Below are 1,059 nucleotides of genomic sequence, written 5' to 3' on the forward strand. Positions count from 1 at the left end.
CTCAAACCCAAACCCAAACCCAAACCCAAACCCAACCCAAACCCAAACCCAAACCCAAACCCAAACCCAAACCCAAACCCAAACCCAAACCCAAACCCAAACCCAAACCCAAACCCAAACCCAAACCCAAACCCAAACCCAAACCCAAACCCAAACCCAAACCCAAACCCAAACCCAAACCCAAACCCAAACCCAAACCCAAACCCAAACCCAAACCCAAACCCAAACCCAAACCCAAACCCAAACCCAAACCCAAACCCAAACCCAAACCCAAACCCAAACCCAAACCCAAACCCAAACCCAAACCCAAACCCAAACCCACGACTAAGGTCAGACCCAATATTTTGACTTTTATTCATCTTAATTAATTATCTCAATAAATACTCATTATAAATCAATATATTATATATCAATATACTCCAAATTGAATATATAATCATATTATAACATAATATTACATCATTATAATGACTTATATAAGTTAATTTCATATAATAGATTAGACAATTAGGATATCAATGAATACATTTCAAATTCAATTCAAATCAATATATCACATTATTAATCATGTTAACAACAATATATATCAATTTCAAATACTTTGGTATCATTTCAGGATATTTACTATTCAACTTGTCAACTGACCTATTCTAACATTGAAGGTAGAAATATATACCACTCCAATTCACTTCCAATACATATATACATGATAATGAAATATATTAATATCATTTTGACATTCATCCATATTATACATGTTACATGGCTGATCCACTTGATACCTACAGGGATGTGACAATGACATCTACTATACAGATCATTATGAAATTGATACAGTACCTTACTAATGGTGAATAAACACAACTGTATCAGTTTCATGACAATTTGATATCATTCAACATGTCAGGAGTGTAATCATGGGAATAATGAATATCAAGATAATCAAATCATATTAATTTTGAAATCTTTCAATTATAGCATCATATATAGATCAATTAATCATAGTATTTCAATAATTGGTATTGACTTTCATATTAATTCATTCAAACCTTAATGACC

At 32.3% G+C, this 1,059-nt stretch overlaps 1 protein-coding gene across 1 annotated transcript; it reads left to right on the forward strand.

Moving 5' to 3' along the window:
• NAEGRDRAFT_54115 (uncharacterized protein) lies at positions 1-848 on the forward strand (the record flags this gene model as incomplete). Its single annotated transcript, XM_002669461.1, has 2 exons — positions 1-329; positions 789-848. Coding segments are annotated over 2 exons (389 nt in total), but the record flags the coding sequence as incomplete, so codon positions are not given.
• Positions 849-1,059: the final 211 nt, after the last annotated feature.

Source organism: Naegleria gruberi, assembly GCF_000004985.1.
Source record: "Naegleria gruberi genomic scaffold NAEGRscaffold_81, whole genome shotgun sequence".
Taxonomy (NCBI): Eukaryota; Heterolobosea; class Eutetramitea; order Acrasida; family Naegleriidae; genus Naegleria; species Naegleria gruberi.